Source organism: Apium graveolens, chromosome 9, assembly GCF_009905375.1.
Source record: "Apium graveolens cultivar Ventura chromosome 9, ASM990537v1, whole genome shotgun sequence".
Classification (NCBI taxonomy): Eukaryota; Viridiplantae; Streptophyta; class Magnoliopsida; order Apiales; family Apiaceae; genus Apium; species Apium graveolens.
In genome coordinates this window covers 273,824,823-273,845,425 of record NC_133655.1, presented here as the reverse complement: position 1 = coordinate 273,845,425, position 20,603 = coordinate 273,824,823, and the positions used below count along the sequence as shown (strand labels likewise).

At 34.5% G+C, this 20,603-nt stretch overlaps 3 protein-coding genes and 1 pseudogene across 4 annotated transcripts; all 4 read left to right on the top strand.

Moving 5' to 3' along the window:
• Positions 1-1,429: 1,429 nt before the first annotated feature.
• On the top strand, positions 1,430-3,810 carry LOC141686950 (uncharacterized). The gene is made up of 2 exons (XM_074492061.1): positions 1,430-1,582; positions 2,984-3,810. Exon 2 carries the CDS (start codon positions 3,010-3,012, stop codon positions 3,544-3,546), a length of 537 nt encoding a protein of 178 aa, XP_074348162.1. The 5' UTR covers positions 1,430-1,582; positions 2,984-3,009; the 3' UTR covers positions 3,547-3,810.
• Positions 3,811-5,231: 1,421 nt separating this feature from the next.
• On the top strand, positions 5,232-7,667 carry LOC141686625 (flavonoid 3'-monooxygenase CYP75B137-like). Its single transcript, XM_074491658.1, has 2 exons — positions 5,232-6,481; positions 6,790-7,667. The coding sequence occupies exons 1-2, from the start codon at positions 5,252-5,254 to the stop codon at positions 7,408-7,410; spliced, it is 1,851 nt and encodes a 616-aa protein (XP_074347759.1). The 5' UTR covers positions 5,232-5,251; the 3' UTR covers positions 7,411-7,667.
• Positions 7,668-8,506: 839 nt separating this feature from the next.
• On the top strand, positions 8,507-10,178 carry LOC141686365 (costunolide synthase-like; annotated as a pseudogene).
• A 1,071-nt stretch (positions 10,179-11,249) lies between these two features.
• On the top strand, positions 11,250-14,227 carry LOC141683643 (flavonoid 3'-monooxygenase CYP75B137-like). Of its 2 annotated transcripts, none has more exons than XM_074488389.1 (3): positions 11,250-12,399; positions 12,760-13,385; positions 13,744-14,227. In XM_074488389.1, the coding sequence occupies exons 1-2, from the start codon at positions 11,344-11,346 to the stop codon at positions 13,378-13,380; spliced, it is 1,677 nt and encodes a 558-aa protein (XP_074344490.1). In that variant the 5' UTR covers positions 11,250-11,343; the 3' UTR covers positions 13,381-13,385; positions 13,744-14,227. The 2 variants fall into 2 exon arrangements, with proteins under 2 accessions (XP_074344490.1, XP_074344489.1); XM_074488388.1 differs by having other exon boundaries at positions 11,251-12,399; positions 13,762-14,227.
• Positions 14,228-20,603: the final 6,376 nt, after the last annotated feature.

Sequence of the window (20,603 nt, the reverse complement as noted above, 5' to 3'; positions counted from 1 at the left end):
TTGAAAATAATTTTGCTAGTTTGACTATTTTGACTTGATTTGGATCAATTAAAATCATGTTCTAATGGAGATGATCTACGTGTATTTAAATTTAATGTTTAATCGTACAAATACCAAGATAAATAATATATCGAAGATATCCTTACATAACATATAAAATTAGTAAAGTATCATCTAAAAATTTAAAATTATTAAATTAAGTTGCACATTGAATTAGGGTTTCGATTCTAAGGTCATCTCCAACCATGACTCTAAAGTACATTTTACTTCATTATTACTTCAAAAATGAAGTTATCTTTACTCCAACCATGTATAACTCCATATCTATATATAAATATAAAAATATCCACGGTTCACTATTCATTTGAAGTTAATGATTCTTTAATCAAATCTCACATAACTCTATATCTATATTTATATTTCTATATCTATCTTTATATATTTTATTGGAGTATATGGTGATAAAGTGAGTTTGAAATAAAATTTAAAAGAATGATCGGAGAGTAAATAGTGATATGAAATGAAAATGATAAATTTTTTAAGATAAAATTGTTTTGAAATAGAGTAGTGATTCAGGTTTTAGACCATAAACCTCCTAGCCTAAAACCCCAAATCAATATTACTTTTGTTTATTTTTTAAAAAATATTTCAAAATCTCATATGGGAAATTGTTAAATCTTTTAATATTAAAAATTGGAGAACACGATATATACGTACTTAAATAATAAATTTATTAACTAAATATTTAAATTTTCAGAAAAATATTAATAATTACATAATATTCCACTAACGGTGGAGTATCGGGCTCTTGGAAAAGTAGTATCACGACTATACTTCACTCGTGATACCTCACAGACAAATTAATATCATAACTCTAGGAGAAATGATATCATCTTGATACTTCACTGTCACTAACAGTGGTGCATTTTATTTCAAAATGGGTATTTTGAAAAAAATACCTTTAAATAAAAGTATTTTAATCATTTTTAAAATAATATCATGTATTTGTTTAATATAAATGACACAATATCATGTATTTCAACAAAACATAAAACAACATCATTTACTCATTAGCGACACTACAAATCATTCACAAATTTTAACTATTTAAAAATCATCCTAATTTAAAACTAATTCCTAATTTTCTAAAAGACGGCAATTAAAACATAAAATTTAAAATAAATTATGATCAGGCGTATAAAGATAATCAAGATTGTATTTCAAGAATTATGATTTACAATTTAACGAGATTTTGTGGCACAGCTGCCCGTTCACCACGTACGTTTGTAATTTGATTTTTAATCGAGTACAATGCTACTTTCAGTTTCACATAAATCATTAAAAAAATTATGATCTAAATAAAAATATAAATTTAAAGAAATGTAAAAAAACACACAAAAAAATTATTATGAAAAGATAGAAAATAATTGGGCAAAAGTGTAAAAGTAAGCATTTGTAAAAGCATCTAGAAACATGACCTAGGGTTAAAAAACAAACCCGACCAGACAATCACAAAGCTTGCGGTGGCCTCGCGTTCAACGGATCTAGCTCCACGACGTCGTTTCGACCCTTTTTACAATCAGTAAGCAATCCTCGTAATTAATCACTTTTATAATCTTCTTTCGATGCACAATTTTTATTAATTTTAATTATGTATATATGACCGTGTGTATAGTTTGATTGTTGAATTAACTGTTTGTGGACTTGAATATGTTGAATTGGATTGATTGTAGAGTTGAATTGGTGCATGATTGTGAATATTTGTTGTTAATTTAAGAAAGAGTGATTTTGTTAGACGTAGAATGAAGTTGTTTTGTTTTCGGGGAAATGTCGAAATCGGAATGTCTGTGAAGTTGTTTGGTCACGGTATTCGGAAAGTTTATTGTTAATTTACGGAAGGGAGGTTTTATTAGATATGTTATCAAGTTATTAATCCGTTTTGAGGTGTCTATAGTTGCACACTAGCACTAATAATGTTATCGTTATTAGAAGGTACTTCTTTCACGTTTTTATTTTTTCGTTGTGTTGATCATTCCTTTATGCCCTTACGTTCCGTTCCGTTTAAATTGAACGGGATTTAGATGGTGGCAAAGGCAATTAGGGGAATGGGGTAGAAAGACTGTGACGCTCTCTCTAGTTTTTTATTTTCAGTGCAAGGAATTGATGTTTGTCATTAAATGCTGTAGAAATTACTTTGTTCAGTTGTGTTTTGTGAATTACTACTTTTTTTTTTAATTAGTGTTGCCCAATTGTAGTTAACCCCTTGTAACTGAATTTTTGTACTCACATAAGGTTTATATCGAGTTGGTCTAGGTTCTACCAGAATTGTGATTCTATTATGAGTTTGTTTCTGCTTACACAATTAAAGTAATTTAGGCTTCTTAGCTATTACTGGATTATATTCTCCAAATTTACTTAACTTGGATTAACGAATTTTTTTTGGAAGTGAAAATTAGAATCTGTTTGTTTTGAACCTCGGTACAATGTAATGCAAGACAAGACTTCCATTTGACTTAAACGCTTTTGTTGTTGAGTACCCCTGTTGGATACCGGATGCATAGACATGGGTGTGGTCCCTATGGATCTAATTGTACTAAGTCCGATATTTTGACATGTATTCTTATTGGACCCTTTAACTGAGTCTTCTGATAGATGAATGGAAGAGTGATGTTTTTTCTTTCGTATTAGATGAGACCTTGTTTTAGAAGATAATAGGTAGGTTTACCTTAATTTTGATTTTCTCGTCATGCCTATGCCCAAAAAAAAAGGGTGTGCCTTTATGAATGTGATTGACATAGAACAACGACAAGACCTTGGAAGTACTTTGTGCCTTTGATGTACTTTGAATTCCTATATGTCCCTGTACCACCGCATCTAAATCATCCGATTCCTTACCAACCTTCATGATACCCTTTACTCCATTCAAGAAAAAGTAAATCGTCTGTTACCAAATTGAATAACTGTAACTTGTACAATTTTTTAGGTACATCGCTCTTGAATCTCTTTAGCATGGGTGACTTCACAATTCAGATTAGCAGCAACTTAGTTAAGCAGCTCGCAGATGATGGTGTGAAGTTAAAGAAGAAAACAAGGAAAACCAAACCAAAGGTACCGCGAGAACAATCCCCTGCTAAAGAACAACAGAAGCATAATGTAGATGATTCTGATGCACTAAAAAGTGCCAATGCTGTGGGGTGGCCAGTCCAACCACCACTGTTCATGCCAATTACTGCTCCTCAACTACCTGTGCAAAAGGAGATAGATGCAATAAGGTCTGTGCTCCAAGATAGCGAAAAGGTCCTGGAAAGATTGCAAAAGCACGAAGAGGACATGGTGAGACAAGTAACACAGAAAGCCAAGGATCTACATGAGAAAGAGTTCAAGATTCCTGAGAAGAAACCTATGCCCTGCTTGGTTCAGAAAGATGCTTGCTTGGAGTGCTACAAGGAAAATGTCAAGGATCCTCTAAAATGTGCCAGTTTGGTAAGGCAATTTGCAGATTGTGCTCGAACAGCTAGGCAGCAAGTGATCTCTACAGAAAAGTAGACCATGTAGAAGGAATTTTCCTATATCCATATACTCAAGGTCAACGTATTTTCCAGCGTAATTCCCTTCTTGAATTTTCGTGGCGTGAATAACAAATACTCTCATAGTTGATTACAATCTAGTTGGATCTGGCTAGTTTGAAATTTTTTTGCACTTGCACACATCAAACAATATTCTTATTCCATGGATGTATTGTCATACAGGAATGAGTTAACAGTGTTATACCATTTGGGAAATGCACAATTGCTCAGTCTTCACTCTCTATTTTACTCGGAATGAATATCTGCTTATCACAAATTTGTCCTATTTTGTTTTGAAAGTCATTTATGGCCGTAATGAGGTGGTCTTCCGAATACATTCTTCTGATTATGATCTCTCTGTTATACGAGGCTTTTGCATCCATTGCTGCCACTGTAAAATTCATTCTTTCTTGGTCTAAGCTACTCTTTTTGTTATTCAAATTCCAATAGCCACCAGTATCTGCTCTTTACAATCAATTAATTAGTGGATGCGACATGTTCTATGATTACAAGTTTCTGGATTAAAAGTTGCTTGTAATGTTGTTTCTTAGTCGTTGTCAATGGCAAACCTTCTGATTCATTACTGTTTTATTAAAGTTTATTTCAACCACAACTTTTCTACTATGCAAAACGTGGACGGAGAGTAGTATAATTGTATTGTATTTGCTGAATAATGATAATTGTTTAATTTTACAATTTTTTTTTATAAATTGTTACTTCTATATTGCGGATAAATATTAGTGCAATTACTAAATAGGGGTGACAATTTCGGATTTCGGGTTTCAGGTTTTAGGTCGTGTTTGTGTTTGTAAACAGGTCAATTTCGGGTCAAGTTAAAATTAACTAAAATTGAATGAAAATAAATATTTAAGTGGAAAGGAATGAAATTCTGAATAGGTCATTTCGGGTTAGTTTCGGGTTATGGGTTCACTTTCAGGTTTTTTCTCAATAAATTAGATTACGAATCAAGTTGGGTTCGGGTTGGGTTTCGGGTCGTGTTCGCCCCTGTTACTAAACTAAACTATATCATTTGATATGTATGTATAATACATGGTGGGGGTTGGTTTTTACATATTTGGTACAGACAAAACAATAGGCCGGAGAGCATCTACTTTTATTTTTGCTAACTTTTCAATGGCATATAATTTGGCTAAACATCTGTTTAACTACTTGCCAAAACCAATTTGAAAGTAAGTAGGGATAATGCTTGTGAGGTGCCGAACACTTGATAACAAGCATTGACTTTTGCAATATCAGATACCCCTTGATGCTAAAATCACTCATTAGAGTTTTCCATTACAAAAATAAATATTTGCCAAGCACTTATACTTGACAGTAGTAATAAACATTGACTTTTACAATTTTGCTGAAATCACTTGGTACATTAGCAAAAAAAAATTGTTCTTTGCTGGGTAGGATTAAATAAGATGCCTATTACAAGTTTCGGATCCTCGAATTTTAGGGAAAGGCAAGGCCGCGATTGCAATGTTAAAAAATAATTAATTTAAAAGATTCTTTAACCTACAAGATCTACTTCAAATATTTCACTTAAAAGTTTTATGTTTGAATATTATTATGTCCTGATGAATTCCCACAATTATTTGAAAGATACCTGTGAGGTCTACATGTTATACAGTTCATCTTTCAGTTAGTTATTTTTAAAAGATTATACTTGTGAGTTGTAAATGAGGGAGAGTAATATATCATACATGTACATTTTTGTCAATTTTTGTCAGCCAAGTTTCTATTACAGATCTCTTGGACAAGGCAACCAAGCACAACATTTTTTTTTTCATTTTGTAAAAGATACCATTTGGTTACATTGCCTACTAAATTTTTGTTCTTCCTTTGTCTGCATTCTACAACATCTTCAGCTTTTCTATCTTTTATATACTCTCCTATCAGAAACACATTTTCATCATTCTTATTCTGCAGTTGTCAACAACAAATTCAGTAACAAAATGTTTAAGGATTTACAAACCACTCTATCTGACACTTGGTCATGGTTGTGGCTTCTGACCAACACCAATGACTTAGCTTATGCACTTGCAGTAACTGCCTCTGTCCTGCTTGTGTTTTCAGTACTTGCTTCGATTTTTTCAAATTCGAAAAAACTTAGCCCTCCGTTGCCACCAGGTCCCAGAAGCTTACCTTTAGTAGGGAACCTCTTGTCTCTTGATGCTGACCTCCACACATATTTTGCAAGCCTTGGTAAGAGTTATGGTCCGATCGTGACACTTTGGTTAGGCCATAAGGTTGGTATCGTGATCAACTCGCCAGTGATAGCACGCGAGGTGCTTAAAGATCAAGATACCAGCTTTGCTAATCGTGATGTTCCAGCTGCAGGCATTGAGGCCACTTATGGTGGTAAGGATATAGTGTGGACTCCATACGGGCCTACATGGCGAATGTTGAGGAGAGTTTGTGTGAGTGAGATGCTCAGCAAGACTACATTAGAATCTGTTTATGATCTCAGAAGAAATGAAATTCGACAGACTATTGGGTATTTCTACAGCCGGAAGGGGTTGCCTGTTGATATAGGGGAGCAGATGTTTTTGACAATTATGAATGTGATTACTAATATGATGTGGGGTGGAACAGTCGAGGGGAAAGATAGAGCTGGGCTTGGAACAGAGTTCCGCCTAGTCGTAAATGAGATGACTATGCTGTTGGGGACGCCTAATGTATCCGATTTCTACCCAGGTCTAGCCCGATTTGACCTTCAAGGAGTACGGAAAAAGATGAAAGTGTTGGCGAAGAAATTTGATGATATCTTTGAGACTATGATCAAGAAAAGGCAGGATATGAATGGACAAGATGGTAGTAAGGATTTTCTACAGTTTTTGTTGAAGTTGAAAGATAATCAAGATTCGAAAGAGCCTCTTAGCATGACCCATCTCAAATCCTTGCTCATGGTATGTGCTTATCTGCTACCTCTTTTTTTATCGCACTTGAGTTTATTTCAACACTAGGTAAATGCATCATCACAAGGCTGTCCAGCCATTCCTTCTTTCTGATATCTCTTCATATCCCTCATACAGCTTTGTGACAATTCAGATTAATGTTTATCTGCAAAAACACCTAAACTCCGTGCCTGTTAAATGTACTCTTTAGACCTTAGCCATGAAAATATTAAGCACACGAGTTTTATGTGTTCCAAGGGTAAATAATAGTTGCCCAAATCACATTCTGTAAAGTTCTTTCTAACAATGTCTTGAAACAGGATATGGTGGTTGGTGGGACTGATACAACATCTAACTCAGTGGAGTTTGCCCTGGCTGAGATGATGAATAAACCACAAATAATCGAAAAAGTGCAAGAAGAGTTGGACAGTGTAGTGGGGAAAGATAACATCGTAGAAGAGTCTCATCTTCCCAAGCTACCTTACTTATATCTTGTCATGAAAGAGATTCTGAGATTACATCCTGTTTTACCACTCATGGTGCCTCATTGTCCAAGTGACACATGTGTTGTCGGGGGTTACACAATCCCTAAAGGATCTCGTGTTTTTGTAAATGTATGGTCGATACACCGGGATCCTAGCATTTGGAAAAATCCCTTGGAATTTATCCCTGAGAGATTTTTGGATGGTGAATGGGATTATAGTGGCAAGGATTTTAATTACTTCCCATTTGGGTCAGGACGAAGAATTTGTGCAGGGATTTCTATGGCTGAAAAGATGTTTTTGTTCTCACTGGCGTCACTACTACATTCATTCGACTGGAAACTCCCTGAAGGACAAAAATTAGATTTGTCAGAGAAGTTTGGGATTGTGTTGAAGAAGAAAATACCCCTTGTTCTTATTCCAATCCCAAGATTATCTAATCCTGAGCTCTACCAGTAACCAAGGTATGACAACTTCTGAGCATCGAATCATATCTTGCACGCTTTTGCAGCTATAACGAAGTCAAAATTAGGAAAAATGATGTAACATTCCTGTAATATTCTGATAAATGCAGAAGGAAATATAAGATTATTTATTTGGCTTAGGGTCTTTTTCTTTTCTAATCTTGCCTGGATCCTGGACCACCCTTGGGCTTCACCAATCTCATTTTATTCCTGCAATGTAACTTAAGCAATAATGAAGTATATTTTGCTTTTCGATATGTCTATAATTTTGTATGATTTCGATAAACAACACGTATAAATAGATATAGTCATATTCCAACTATATTGATGTTGCTAAGTATTGTTCTGCACTTTGGACTTGGTGTTATAGTGCAGAACGTTTGCTTTTTAATATATTTTTATTAAAAATATAAAGGGTATATTTTATTTTAAAGTTTTCTTATATAATAACCACTCAAACAAATTTGTTATCGTAAGTCAAAATTTATTGAGATTATTATTTTTGGATAGAGTTTTTTATTCTCAATAAGTTTCGTACTTTAAATTTGTCAAGAAAATATCATTTTTATGGGTAAAAAATTTAAAATAGATCTTACTATCTTAGACTTTTCTGAAATAAAATCGATTATATAATAAATTTAATAGGTATATTTTGTTTTAATTTGTTTTAAATTTTAATCACTTAAAACAAATAATAAATTAATAACCTTAAACAAAAAAAATTTGATTGTGAATTTTTTGATTTTTTTTCATTCTCTATAAATTTCTTGCTTTAAGTTTGTAACAAAATGTACCGTTTGTTGGATCAAACATGTTTAAACAAATTTTTAAGGTCAAAAAATTGATTTTATCGATTTTCAGGTATATTTAAAAGAAAGTATGTAATTTTTTTAATTAAAGTGTTATTATTCGGAAAAAAATAAACATTCAAAAAATTTATTCGTCAGATACAATTATCGATGTTGAAAAAAATATCAATAAAAATATGTTATTTAATCAATTTAGATTTTTGAAAAAATTATCTGAATTTCTCTTTTAAAAGAAGATGAAAATAACTTTTTTAAAAAAATTAGTCGGTAACCTAATTGAAAATGATACAAAGTTTCGCTATTAAATTTGATGCCACATTAGTTACACGTCACTTTTCCGTTAGTCAATTTAACGGCACTAACGAGAGTAAACTATTTAAAATATTTTTATTATTAAAGTGTTTGACTGAAATTTTTTTTGGGCTGGTAACCTAAATGAAAGTTTTGATATTGTAGAGTGACGAATTTGCTCATTTACCCGATTCAAAACTAATATTTCGAAAGATTTGGCTGCATTAAGCAATTCTATAAATATTCTAAAATAGAAAGGCATACATTCAAGTTACATAACATTTCAGTATCGCTGCTTAAGTTGATGTGATTATACAGTTTCATAGAACACTTGTTTGGTTACTGAGTTGCAGGTTTTTATACTCTCATCATCACCAGTTGGATTTTTATTCTCCAACCCCCTATTCTTCTTGTTTCCAACCAAATAAACATCCTTAATCAAATGTTTCAAGAAAAACTAATTAATGCTTGGTCATGGTTGGGGCACTTTAGAAACACCAGCGTTCATGCTTACTTATAACTACCCTTCTTGTCATTTCATGATTTGCAATATTCTTCAAGTCGAAAAAGATTAACCCTTCATTACCACCAGACCCCAAAGGCACTAGACGCTACTAGGAAACCTCTTGTCTCTTGACGCTGAAAACCTCCACATATATTTTGCGAATCTAGCTCAGACCTCTGGTCCAATATTGAAATTTCAGCTAGGCCAAAAAGTATGTGTTGTGGTTAATTCGCTTCCTTGGCTCACGAGGTGTTTAAAGAACAAAATATCAACTTTATTAACCGTGATGTCACAGCTGCAGGCATTGAACTCTCATATGGTGGCACGGACATACTGTGGACACCATACGGGCCTGAATATCTAATGTTGAGGAAGGTATGTGTGCATGATATGTTAAGTAAGACTACATTAGACTCTGTTTACAGTATAAGAAGAAGGGAAATCCGACACTGTCTGGTATATATACAGCCAAGCCGGTTCACCCATTAATTTAAATGAGCAGATGTTTTTGACGATTATCAATGTAATTACTAACATGATGTAAGGGCTATGCTTGGAACAAAATTTAAGAAAATGGTTATGAAATGGTTCAGCTGTTGGGGATGCCTAATGTATCGGATTTTTATCCTAGCCTGGCTAGATTTGATATTCGAGGGATCCAGAAAAAGATGAAAGGCCTTTTAAAGAGGCCTGACGACATCTTTGAGACCGTAATGAACGAAAGGCAGAAAATGGGAGGTCAAGAAGGGATCAAGGATTATATAGACTGTTTGTTGAAGTTAAAAAGTGATGCAGATGTGAAAATTCCTTTTACCATGACCCATCTTAAGGCCTTGCTCATGGTAACTGCTAATCTTCTTTTTCTTTTAACCAATATCTTCATTGTCACTTACCAAAATCAGCTGAAGTTGACATATTCACTAACAAGAAATAAATTGTAAAGTATCACTAGTGACACCATATTTATGTACACTATAGTATAAATCTGATAAGATCTTGGAACAGGATATGGTGGTTGTATAAAGATCTATTAATGTTGAAGAAGCTTAACCTCAATACAGAATTACAATGGCTTTAAATAGCCTGTACAAACATCAAATGAAAGGAAAGGAGAATACAAGGGCAAAGAATAAGGCTAAACTAATGAAGAGAATTATTACAGACTGTTACAAAATAAGTCACATAATGATAGAAGGATATTATGCAATCTTGGGTTTAATAGGTTGGTGGAAGTAAATTAACCTCAAACACAGTAGAGTTTGCGTTGGCCGAGATGATGAACAAATCACAAGTAATGCAAAAAGTTCAAGAAGAATTGCAGATTGTAGTAGGACAGGATAACTAGTAGAGGAATATCACATTCACAAACTACCTTACTTATATGCAGTTATGAAAGAGACCCTTAGGTTACATGCTGTTATACCACTCATGGGGACGAGTGTTGTTGTTGGCTTTACAGTTCCAAAAGGAGCCCGTGTTCTTATAAATGCATGGTCTATACACACCGGTACTGAGATAATTCGCCAAACTTGAAATTCCTTTTTTTAATCTCGTATTCTTTCATGAATTCTTAACCTTATAACATTTCTTGTGACTTTGATTAAAAAAATATTGCTAAATACGTTGACTAACCATGGTACTTGCAATTTTGACAAAACTTGCTAACATCTTAAGGTTTTAGATGAGTTTTACTTAACATGGTATCAGATGAGTTGGCACTTTAATATCGTATTAGAGCTCGATTTAGGAAGGAGTTTAGGATCCCATTTGTTTAATTTAAATTTACCTGTTTGTCTGTCTTATAATGTTTAATTTGTTGCATAAAGTTTTGTAATTAGATCAATAATTGTTTACATCTTGGTCTGAAGATTATCTTCGTTTGTACACACGAACCCTCAAAATTTGACAATGTACATATTTTCTCTTAATTTTTATCATTTGTACACCCCCAACCTTATTTTCATGATTTTCTTCCTACAATGCCCTTCAACGCAATAAAAATATTTAATTCCAAATCAGGTTTTTTCACCGGGAAAAAGCTGATGGAGAATGTGTGTTCTATATGATATTTCTACTGTGTTCTGTCATTTGTATTTTGTGAACACTATTAGTTTAGAGTTAGATATGATACGTGAGGTTGGAGTTTGAGCATGGTAATGACCCCATGTTAAAAGTTGATCCTCGTGGGTGTGGGGAGTGATATATACATTTAAGTCAAATTTTGTTAGCCAAGTATCTAGGATAATATCTCATTTGATGAAGGCCACCGAACACGACAATTACCATTTGTTACTACGTCTTGTTTGCACTCTACAATGTTTACATGGTGTTTGTCTCAATAACCTATAAACTTTCATCAGAAACACATCTTCCTTATCCTCATTCTTATAGTGCAGTTGTCAACAAGACCGCTCTCTGTAACAATATGTTTCAGGAAACACAAACCGCTCTGACTGATGCTTGGTCATGGTGCTTGCTTATGATCAAAACGAATGACTTTGCCTTTACGCTTACAGTCACAGCAACGGTCCTGCTTGTCATTTCATTGGTTACTATAACATTTACCAAGTCGAAAAAGATCAGCCCTCCATTGCCACCAGGCCCCAAAAGCTTGCCTTTAGTTGGAAACCTCTTGTCCCTTGACCCTGACCTTCACACATATTTTGCTAGCCTTGGTAAGACTTATGGTCCTATTGTGACGCTCTGGCTAGGCCATAAGGTTGGTATCGTGATCAACTCGCCTGTCTTAGCACGCGAAGTGCTCAAAGACCAAGACACCACCTTTGCTAATCGTGATGTTCCAGCTGCAGGTTATGAGGCCACTTATGGTGGCAAGGATATTGTGTGGACGCCATATGGGCCTAAGTGGAGAATGTTGAGGAGGGTGTGTGTGAATGAGATGCTTAGCAAGAGCACATTAGACTCCTTCTATGATCTTAGACGAAGGGAGATCAGACAGACTATGGGGTATTTCTACAGCCGGGTTGGGTTACCAGTTGATATAGGTGAACAGATGTTTTTGACTTCGATGAATGTAGTCACTAGTATGATGTGGGGTGGTACAGTCAAGGGGGATGACAGGGCTGGGCTTGGGGCAGAGTTTAGGCTAGTGGTAAATGAGATTACTCAGCTGTTGGGGACGCCTAATATATCTGATTTCTACCCAGGTCTAGCTCGGTTTGACCTACAAGGGGTCCGTAAAAAGATGAAGGTGTCGGCAAAGAAATTTGATGATATTTTTGAGGCTACGATCAAACAAAGGCAGGAAATGGATGGAAAAGAAGGTAGCAAGGATTTTCTACAGTTTTTGTTGAAGTTAAAAGATAATCAAGATGCAAAAATGCCATTTACAATAACTGACCTTAAAGCCATCCTCATGGTATGTGCTTTACTGCTATCTCCTTATGTAACATTATTTTAATTTTTAACAATAAAAATAGCATTGCATATATCTCTATCTCTGATATGCCTTTTAAATAGCATTGTGACTATCGGCATTGGTGTTTGCTCAGGCACACACATGCAAGTACTTAACTTTCTAATTCTGCGCAATTCCTAATTATCATTGCTAATGAGCCACATTCCACCAAGTACTTAACTGAGAGCTTGGACTTAATTATTGACTTAATTAAATTTAATGATTTACACAGAGTATTTAGTGTACTACTCAAGCTATATGTGCTCCATCTGTTAAGTTATAATTCAGTATATAATCCTATCTAACAAGGTTTTGAAACAGGATATGGTGACTGGCGGGACTGATACAACGTCTAACACAGTGGAGTTTGCCCTGGCTGAGATGATGAATAAACCACAAATAATCGAAAAAGTGCAAGAAGAGCTGGAAATTGTAGTGGGGAAAAATAACGTAGTAGAAGAATCTCACCTTCCCAAGCTACCTTATCTGTATGCTGTTATGAAGGAGATTCTGAGATTACATCCTATTTTACCACTCTTGGTGCCTCACTGTCCAAGTGAGACATGTGTTGTTGGTGGTTACACAGTTCCCAAAGGATCTCGTGTTTTCATCAATGTATGGTCAATACACCGTGATCCTAGCATCTGGAACAAGCCACTGGAATTTATTCCAGAGAGATTTCTGGATGGTCAACTGGATCAAAGTGGCAATGATTTTAATTTTCTCCCATTCGGGTCAGGACGAAGAATGTGTGCAGGGATTGCTATGGCTGAAAACATGTTCTTGTTTTCACTAGCATCGTTGGTGCATTCTTTTGACTGGAAGCTCCCTGAAGGACAAAAATTAGATTTGTCAGAGAAGTTTGGTATTGTGTTGAAGAAGACAATACCTCTTGTTCTTATTCCAACGCCAAGATTAACTAATCCTGAGCTCTACCAGTAACTCAGGTATGATATATTCTGAGGATCAAATCATATTAGTACACGTCTGCAGCTTTATCAAAGTCAAAATTACAAATAAATGATGTAACATTCATGTAAAATTATGAAATATGCTGAAGAAAATATAAAATTATATTTGGATATAAGGTCCCCTTTTTTCCCCATCTTGCCTGGATCTTGGACAACGTCCCTCGGCTCTACCTATCTCATTCTATTCAAGCAACCGTAGCTTAAGTAATGAGTAATTATATATTGTTCTTTTAGATGTCTATATAATTTTGCAGTTATGATAACTACATGCATATATCATTAGGGTCATATCCCACTTTTTTCTATTTTCCATATATTGTTCTGCAATTTGCAGTTATCTTAATATATGCAGACCATTTGCTTCTGGCGGTTACCAGACATATATCTGATATGGTAAAAATGGATGGAACAAGCAATGGCACGTTGAGGGACGGGGGTGGTATAGGCACAATATGGCCGCGATGAGGTGCTAGTTTCATGACTCGTGAACAATCAATTGACGAATGTGGATAATAATGACTTGTAAAATTTGGGAAGATAAGGAAAATGGCTCCTTTAGCCTGTAACAACTCCAAGAGATTCCCTATTTGTTATCCTAAGGTGGATAATATAAGGAGCATTGTTGGAACTCAAAGTTCTTTTCAATATTCTAAATTACTAAGATCCAATATTTTATATTAAATATAAGGAATGAACTAGCACTCTATTGCAGTTGCTCTAAGCCAGCCATATAGGATGTTAAATGTAGTTATACGTTTGTGTGTGTTATAATTTCTAGATTCTTCAACCTTCAATAAATACAGGAAAAATTGAAGTAATATGTACCAAGTATCTGAGGTTTATCTGTGACTGTGTGAGCTAGGTGCAAACCTTTGCAGGAATTCACATTTTCCATGCCAATATATAAATATACTAACTTCAATTTGCAATGTGCAGTTGTGAGTTAAATAAACAACAACCAATTTTATTTCTGCAGCAACTCCTCCCCCCCCTGTCCTGTTCGACGTTATGAAGACTTTGCAAATTAAAAATGCAGGTCCCAGAACTTTGCACAAAATCTAACAGACCTCTTACAATTATAGTATAAATTTAGTATGGCTGTCTCACTTCGATTGTGAGAGGGCAGGGTGTTCTTTAGAAAGGAAACTTTTAGCCTATAAGCCAAATTTTGAAATGAGAAAGTCTCAATATCCCCCAACACTGGAGATCACACTCTATTTTACTTTGGTTTTTATTTGATCACACTTGTAGACAGTGGCGCGGAACCAGAGAGGGGTTGACCCAAGTTAAAATACCTGCTAACCTTAAATAATTGGTGAAATTTTAAATTTTAAGTCTTGTTTTTTAAACTCAAGGGTAATTCTTTTTGTTAAACCCCGATTTTTTTGGATAGTCATCGAAATTTTACTAGTTAGTAATATTGGACCGGTGGCAGTAGAGAGTGCAAAATAATAACAATCAGCAGTCCCAAGCCTAGGATCGTTAGTGAGATTAGTATAAATTTGTTCAAATGTAGATTATATACAAGGAGTCTGTTCCCGACAACAATTTTCCATGAAAATGTTTGATAATAAACGATTCACACCGTTGAATCAACGGCTATAATGTACAAAAATTGACACGAAACCTGAACATTGGCCACGTTGACCACAGTACGGAAGAATTACAATTTTGTCCCTCAACCCGTACCCTCGAACACTGTCCAAGTTCCGTCCCTGTTCATACGAATGCATGAACACGACCCATAATTCGAATTATAAATTTATAATAACCCTAAGTAATTAAAACATAAAGACACATAAATACCTAAAACCCCCAAAATTTGACACCCTAATCAACTAAACAAAATTAGCAAAAAAACTTAATCAAATTCGAAACCCTAACTAAGCATATACATACACATAATCAAAAAAACGCTATTAATCGAAAATAAGTACAACAGAATCATCCAAATCACCATTACATTCATTCAATTCACCAAATCGAGGTTAAAAACGGGTTAAAATCGAACACGTACCAGTTATATGATAGGAGCCCTCTAATCCACCCTTTTATGGGTTAATCTTTGTGTTAATCGCCCAATAATCGCCTTTCACATGGTGAATGTTTGTGTTTGCCGTGTTTTTTCACAAGTTGTGTTTCTGGGTTGTGTCCATGCGTTCGTATAAACCGGAACGTATCCGCAAAATCGTGGCTTTCCCACGTACAATGTCCAGGGTTCTGTGTCAATTTTTTTCAAAATTAGAGCCGTTGGATGGTTGATCCAACGACGTTGACATCGTTTGTTGGAAAAGACGTCCCTGGCAAACGGTTGTTGTCCGGGACCACGCTCCTTATATATAATCCGACATTTGAACAGATTAGCACTAATCTCATCTCACCGACGATCTTAGGATTGCGGCTTCTGATTTTTATTATTGTGGCCCGTGACTTCCAAGTTCCACCACTCTGTTACATGTACTTTCCAGGTCTATATATGCTCTAATACCAGAGATACATTTTTTTTATAATCATCAAGCTCATTTTGATTTCTTGATCTCCACCTCTCTATTCTTCTTCTATCAACCAAAAAAAACTACTTAATCATATGTGTCAAGAAGAACTAGCCAAACTATCTGATGCCTGGTCACGGTTTAGCCATTTTGGCAATTGCGAACATTTTTGCATGCTTACTAATAATTACCCTTCTTGTCATTTCATGGTTTGCAGTATTCCTTAAATCGAAAAAGATTAACCCTCCACTACCACCAGCCCCCGGAAGCCCGCCACTAGTTGGAAACCTCTTGTCTACTGACCTTGACAACCTCCACACATATTCGGCGAGTCTAGCTCAGACCTCTGGTCCAATCATGAAACTTCAGCTGGGCTGAAAGGTCTGCATCGTGATCACCTCATCTTCCTTGGCGGCGAAGTGTTTAAAGAACAAGAAATCAACTTTATTAATCATGATGTCTCAGCCGCAGGTATTGAGGGCTCGTTTGGTGGCACGGACATTTTGTGGACACTATAGTCTACAAGGTCAACTTCATCAAATTCATCATCTGCCGAGTGAACAACAAAGTGGCAAACGTTGAGGAAGGTTTGTGTGCATGAGAGCTAAGTAACACTGCATTTACATTAGACTCTTTTTATAGTATAGGAATGAGAGAGATCCCTAGGGGTGTCATTCGAATCGAGCCGGCTCGAGCTTCGACTTGAACTAGTTTTCGAGTTCGAGCTTGATAAAAAACTCGAGTCGAGTTTTTTTTGAGCTCGACTCGAAAAACTCAAACCTCAAACGGCTCGAACTCGATTATTTTTTTATTAATTTTTAAAATATTCATGTGTTTGGTAATATATTTGTCATCCAATTACTTATTAATATTAATTTTATAAACTAATTGTCTAGGTTTTCCTTTATTTACAAGTATTATTAAGCAAATTACAACTTCTCAAATAATTGTTTTGTTATTGACGAAAAAAGATCAAATTACATTGGCTTCTTTAGGCAAATTAGGTGTAAAATATAATACTCACATTATTATATTTATATATAGTGATTAATAATATGAAATAGACACTTTTACATATTTCAATTCAAATATTCAACTAACGTTAATGTTATTATCATTAGTGAAACGTATGTATATGATATCTCAATTATCATTTCAGTTAATCATTTGACCGGTCGATGCATCAATCACTTGGTTAAATTCGGTTTCTAACTTTTATATCCATATAGATTGACGATTGTACAATCAGTAACATTGTGATATGCAAATTGTAATTTTACTTTTAAATTATAAACGTAATTAATAAGTCGTAGAGTCAGATGCACCTCGTGACAAATGATACTAATAAATATAATTTATATAAGTACTGATGATTCTTGGTCTATCATTCATGTTTTGAAGAAGCAAAAATCAAATGTGTTCATGATAAAAAATCACATTTTGTCATTGTTATTTTTATCGTATATTATTTAAGATGTATAGTACGTAATGAAGATAAAATGCACCCGTAAAATATTTATGATTATTAGAATATTATTTAATTAGATCGGAAAAAGTTGAGTATTGAAAATATTAAGTACGTTATTCTAAAATTTTATTGTTTCATTTTAAATGGATTAAAAAAAAATAGGTTGAACTTGAAACTAATATAGTAGATTCAAATATTTTCGAGAAATCGAAGTCAATACTCGAAAACTCGAAAATAACCCTAATAAGCTTGAAAACTCAAAATTTTGGTAAACTCGATTCGAAAACTCAGTAAGATCGAACTTGTTAAACTGAGATAAGCTCGAAAACTTGATAAAAAGAAAACTCGATAAAAAACTCGATAAGTTCGAAAACTCACGAACAACTCGAACTCAACTTGTTTAATTTACGGGTCGAGTCCGAACAAAATTTTCAGGCTCCTTTTTTTTGGGCTCGACTCGACAAAAAAAGCTCGAACTCGAATTTAATAAGTACAAACTCGACTCGACTCGACTCAAATTACACCCCTAGATCCGACAGGCTGTCCGGTATATATATGGCCAAATCGGTTCACCCCTCAATGGAGGCGAGCATATATTTTTGACGATTATAAATGAAATTAATAACATGACAGTAAAGGGGGAAGAAATGGTTATTCTTGGAACTAAGTTTAAGCAAGTAGTTAAGGAAATTGCTCGGCTTTTGGGAATCGTAATATATCGGTTTTTATCCTAGTCTAGCTAGATTTGATTTTCAAGTGATCCAAAAGAAGACAAAAGTCTTGGAAAAGAGGTTTGATGATATCTTTGAGACCGTTATCAATAAAAGGCAGAAAATGAGAGGACAAGAAGATGTCAACGATTTGTTTGTTAAAGTTAAAAAGTGAGCAAAAATCCTTTTTACCATGATCCCATCTCAAGGCCCTGCTCATGTTATGTTGTGCAAGACATGCCTGTACAATAACAAGACTAAGTCAAATTGATAACCCTAAGTAAGTTGTATTGTAATCTAAGTTTGTATTTTGTATTGTACCGCTTAAGTCCATAAAAATGTCAAGGGAAAACTGAAGTCTTTTTTCTGTAAACAGTATCAAGCCTAAGAATTCTATCTGGAAGAAGATCAAGAAGATCATGCCTCAGAAGAATTATGAAGAAGATTGGAGTTGAATAAATGTGTTTTGGGAAAAATATTCTAAGTCAAGATCTCTACAAGTCACAGATTAAGTGTTATAGAGAAGTCATTCGAGAACTCCAGAATGACTTATCAACAAGTCAGGAAAAGCTACTAGAGAACTTAGAGATATCGACAAGACAATTTGAAGACATGAAGAATGGAGATATCGATAAGTCATTTCTTCACTAGAGAACTCTGAGTTATCGATAAGCCAAAGTGAAGACATGAAGATGAGAGATCTCGACAAGCCAAATTCTTTTATAGAGAACTCAAAGACTTCGAAAAGTCAAAATAACTGTAGAGTGATTAGAGATCTCGACAAGCCAATATATTTATCGAGATGTGAAAGGCATATGTCATAGCCTATTTGTTTATTCGAGGATTTAACTCAATTCAAATAAGAATGTAACAAGTAAGTAGTGGATCTACCGTCAAAGAGATCTCACAAAGTAACATCTGTCAAAGGATTCAGAAACAATGTTCATCTACAGACTTGAGAAATTAATTCACTGGAAGAAGTTCAAGAAATTGATCAAGCCTCGGTGATATAAATCAAGATTGTGGATTTAATCAAGTGACAGAGATCTTGTCAGGGTATCAGATAATTACAGGGATTTAATCTGAAGAAAATCAAGTTATCAAAGTCAAGTCATGAAGAAACGTCACGGAAGTTAGTCACTCATGAACCAGACAGTACATCGAGTGTCAACATTAAAGTGGTGGAATTGATTCACAATTTTCAATGATTTTCAGAAGATCTTCAGAAGAGTGGTTGTTGTTCAAGAGTAGTATTAATTCTCTATTAATTAATTAAGTCATATAATTTAATTAAGAAAATAAATTATATCTGCAAAGATTAATTTATTGATTAATTGAATTAATTGATTAATTAATTTCGAATTAATATTATTGATTTTCAGAAGTGTAATTGAATTAAAATCAGTTTTAATTCAATAAGACAATTAAACTTGAACTAGCATGACAATCCAGATTGTCATACCGATTGTCATGCCAGGTAATTTTTAATTGTCTCACCGAAAGTTCTACTGGCTGTGGGATTGTCTTGCTAGTTCAGGAGATTGTCATACCGAAAGTTCTACTAGCTATGGATTTGTCTTGCTAGCTCAAGTGATTGTCTCACTGATTGTCATGCTAGTTCAAAAGTTTGTCTCACCAAAAGTCATGCCAATTCTCAGATAGTCATGCTAGTTCAATTGATTCTGTTGATTGAATTATTAAAAAGACAAGTAGCAGAAGACATTAAAAACATTCAACCAACCAAGAACACAACAGCCGCAGAAGAAATGTAATAACCCCAAATTTTGGAAATTTTTGAAACACGGATGAATAGTAACTTTTGCTGATGATGCTGATTAAGGAAAATTATCAGACCACGCTATATAGGAGTATTGTTATGGAAATTCTAAGATCGCATTAGTACTCCATAAAGTAAATAAGTGTATGTAAAGATCGCCAGAATCCAAATTCGAACACTTTGATTTTTCCCGAAAATCCACCAGATACCGAAAGAATTGAGTATAAGGTAACATGATTAAAATGATTTAAATTCAAGGATTATAAGAGAGGATCATAAAAGGAATATAAAATATTGAGAAAGGTTTAGGGGAATCCAAGTAATAAGATCCCGGGTATGATCCCTCAAACGATAAACGAGAACGAAAGTTAAGCGAACCATATAACAGATCAGCGATCATTAGCCAAGTAATTAGGAGTTAATCAAAGGGGTTAGTGGAGGATGATGTCATCACACCAACAAGAGGAGGACAAGTGTAACAAGATGACATAAGTAGATGACATAAGCATGACCAAATGGGAAGGGTTGTTTGGTTGATTGTGAGCCACACAATTTTTACCATGGTGAAAGGTTAATTAACAAACAAAAAGGAAGCAACCAAGCAAACACATTCATTTCTCTTCCCCCCATCTCCTTGCTCACGGTTTTTTGAAGAAAAACAAGAAGAAAAATTTCCAAACCCAAGCTCCACTCAATCATAATTCAAGAGGTTTGTTTCTTTGGATCCTATATTTCATAACTAAGAAG